The sequence below is a fragment of the Microtus ochrogaster genome, chromosome 5, assembly GCF_000317375.1.
Source record: "Microtus ochrogaster isolate Prairie Vole_2 chromosome 5, MicOch1.0, whole genome shotgun sequence".
Classification (NCBI taxonomy): domain Eukaryota; kingdom Metazoa; phylum Chordata; class Mammalia; order Rodentia; family Cricetidae; genus Microtus; species Microtus ochrogaster.
The window spans coordinates 32,923,218-32,925,173 of NC_022012.1; the positions used below are offsets into that span (position 1 = coordinate 32,923,218).

At 35.6% G+C, this 1,956-nt stretch overlaps 1 protein-coding gene across 1 annotated transcript; it reads right to left on the reverse strand.

Annotated features, from left to right (window-relative positions):
• Positions 1-957, reverse strand: LOC101986623 (olfactory receptor 150-like). Its single transcript, XM_005347102.2, has one exon. It carries the CDS (start codon positions 955-957, stop codon positions 1-3), a length of 957 nt encoding a protein of 318 aa, XP_005347159.1.
• Positions 958-1,956: the final 999 nt, after the last annotated feature.

Sequence of the window (1,956 nt, forward strand, 5' to 3'; positions counted from 1 at the left end):
CTAATAAAAGTCATTCTTTATTGTGTGGACATTCCCCTTTTGTATGAATTTTTTGAGGGCAACTTTGACATCTTTATTTCTCAGGCTGTAGATCATAGGATTCAACATAGGCACAACAATGGTATAAAACACAGACGACAATTTACTTTGTCCCAGGGAACTGACTGATGGTGGCTGAAGATACATGAATGCTAAAGAACCATAGAAAATAGCAACAGCCAAGATGTGGGAGCTGCAGGTGCTAAAGGCCTTGAGTCTTCCCCCAGTGGATTGAATGTTGAGGATGCTGACAATGATGAAGATGTAGGAACTAAGAATGGTCACAGCTGGTATAAGAATGTTAAGTGAACCAAGAGACCATAATAGTACTTCATTGATAAAAGTACTAGAGCAAGAGAGCTCTAGTAATGGGAAATAATCACAGAAATAATGCCTTATTATATTAGCCTTACAGAAAAGCAATCTTATCATGAAGATAGCATAAGCTGTGGAACTAAGAAATCCCATACAAAATACCCCAGCAATCATCCACAAACAGACCTGATAAGATATGGTTACATTGTAAAGCAATGGTTGAGAGATAGCCACATAGCGGTCATATGCCATTACAGCCAACATGTAACATTCTGCAACACCAAAAACACAGAAGAAGTAGAACTGAGCCATGCATTCTGGGTAGGAGATGACTTTCTTAACTGTCACAAAGTTCACCAGCATTTTGGGAGTAATTACAGTTGACTGACAGCAGTCAATAAGGGACAGACTGCTGAGTAAATAATACATGGGTGTGTGAAGCTGAGAACTAAACACAATCAAGATGATCATGCCTAGATTTCCAACAACTGTAACCAAATAAACTCCCAGAAAGATGAAGAAAAGGGGCAGTTGAAGTTCTGGAATATCTGTTAACCCATCAAGGATGAATTCCGTCAATGAGGTTTGATTTACTTCTTCCATTCTCTTCTGGAAACTTGACATGAGAAGAAAATTTTATATAGAAGAAAAATGTGAGTGTCCATTCTCCTATCAATCATTAAATTTTGAAACAATTCAAATTTTTAGGTATCTTCAATCAACTGTCAACCTATTGTTTAACCAAATAGTCAGAGATTTTGTAGTCCTCGAAAAAAGAGGTACACAAAGAATAATCAATCAGATGGTTGCATACTTGTGATTTTGTCATAAGAACTCTGTGTATATGTACCCATTTCCTATCGACTGCAAACAATTCTAGCACCCTATATTGAGTGTTTCAAGTATTTGCCATGTCTTAGTACCTCTTTTTTGGTAGAAAATACTTTATATGTGGTAACTTAAAAACATTATGAAAAGACATAAATAGCAAACTCAGTAATGGCAGATAAATAAAAGCGTTGGATAAAATTAATTAATAAATGAGCTTATACATCTATGCTGATTTTCTAAGTTAAAATTTTGTATTTTGTTTGCTATGTCAAATTGTAGAATTCATTATATTTTTTCATGAATGTTTTCTACTCTATGGATAATACTGTTTATTTAAGACAAGGGCTCCCAGACTGGCCTTAAATTCACAATCTTTGCCTATTTATTCCCATGTTTCAGGGTAAATTTTTAACCAAAGCTTTAGTCAGTACTTCAAATAATTCATTTTCGCCTTTTCATCTGCTAAAAGTATCCCATGAAACTCCACCTGAATATATCATTTAAGAAATATATCCATTTATGTCTTAAGAACTTTGTTCCCTTGGATTCACCGACCACCTTGTGTTACTGGGTTCCATCATTTGAATGTGGAGTTGTTAGCCAGTGTGATCTCAATAACTCCTGGAAAAATCACAGGCTCTTATCAATGCTATTGGTTTTTCTAGAGCTCAGTGGAAAGACTTTGTTGCTGAAGGTACCCTGTACGTGGTCACAGAACTTGGAGGTATCAGGATATTACTGGCCTGGAAGTGTCATTCTTCTTTTTTTTTT

Excerpts from the sequence above, each read along its gene's own strand:
- LOC101986623 (XM_005347102.2), bottom strand. The coding sequence starts at position 957 with ATGGAAGAAGTAAATCAAACCTCATTGACGGAATTCATCCTTGATGGG.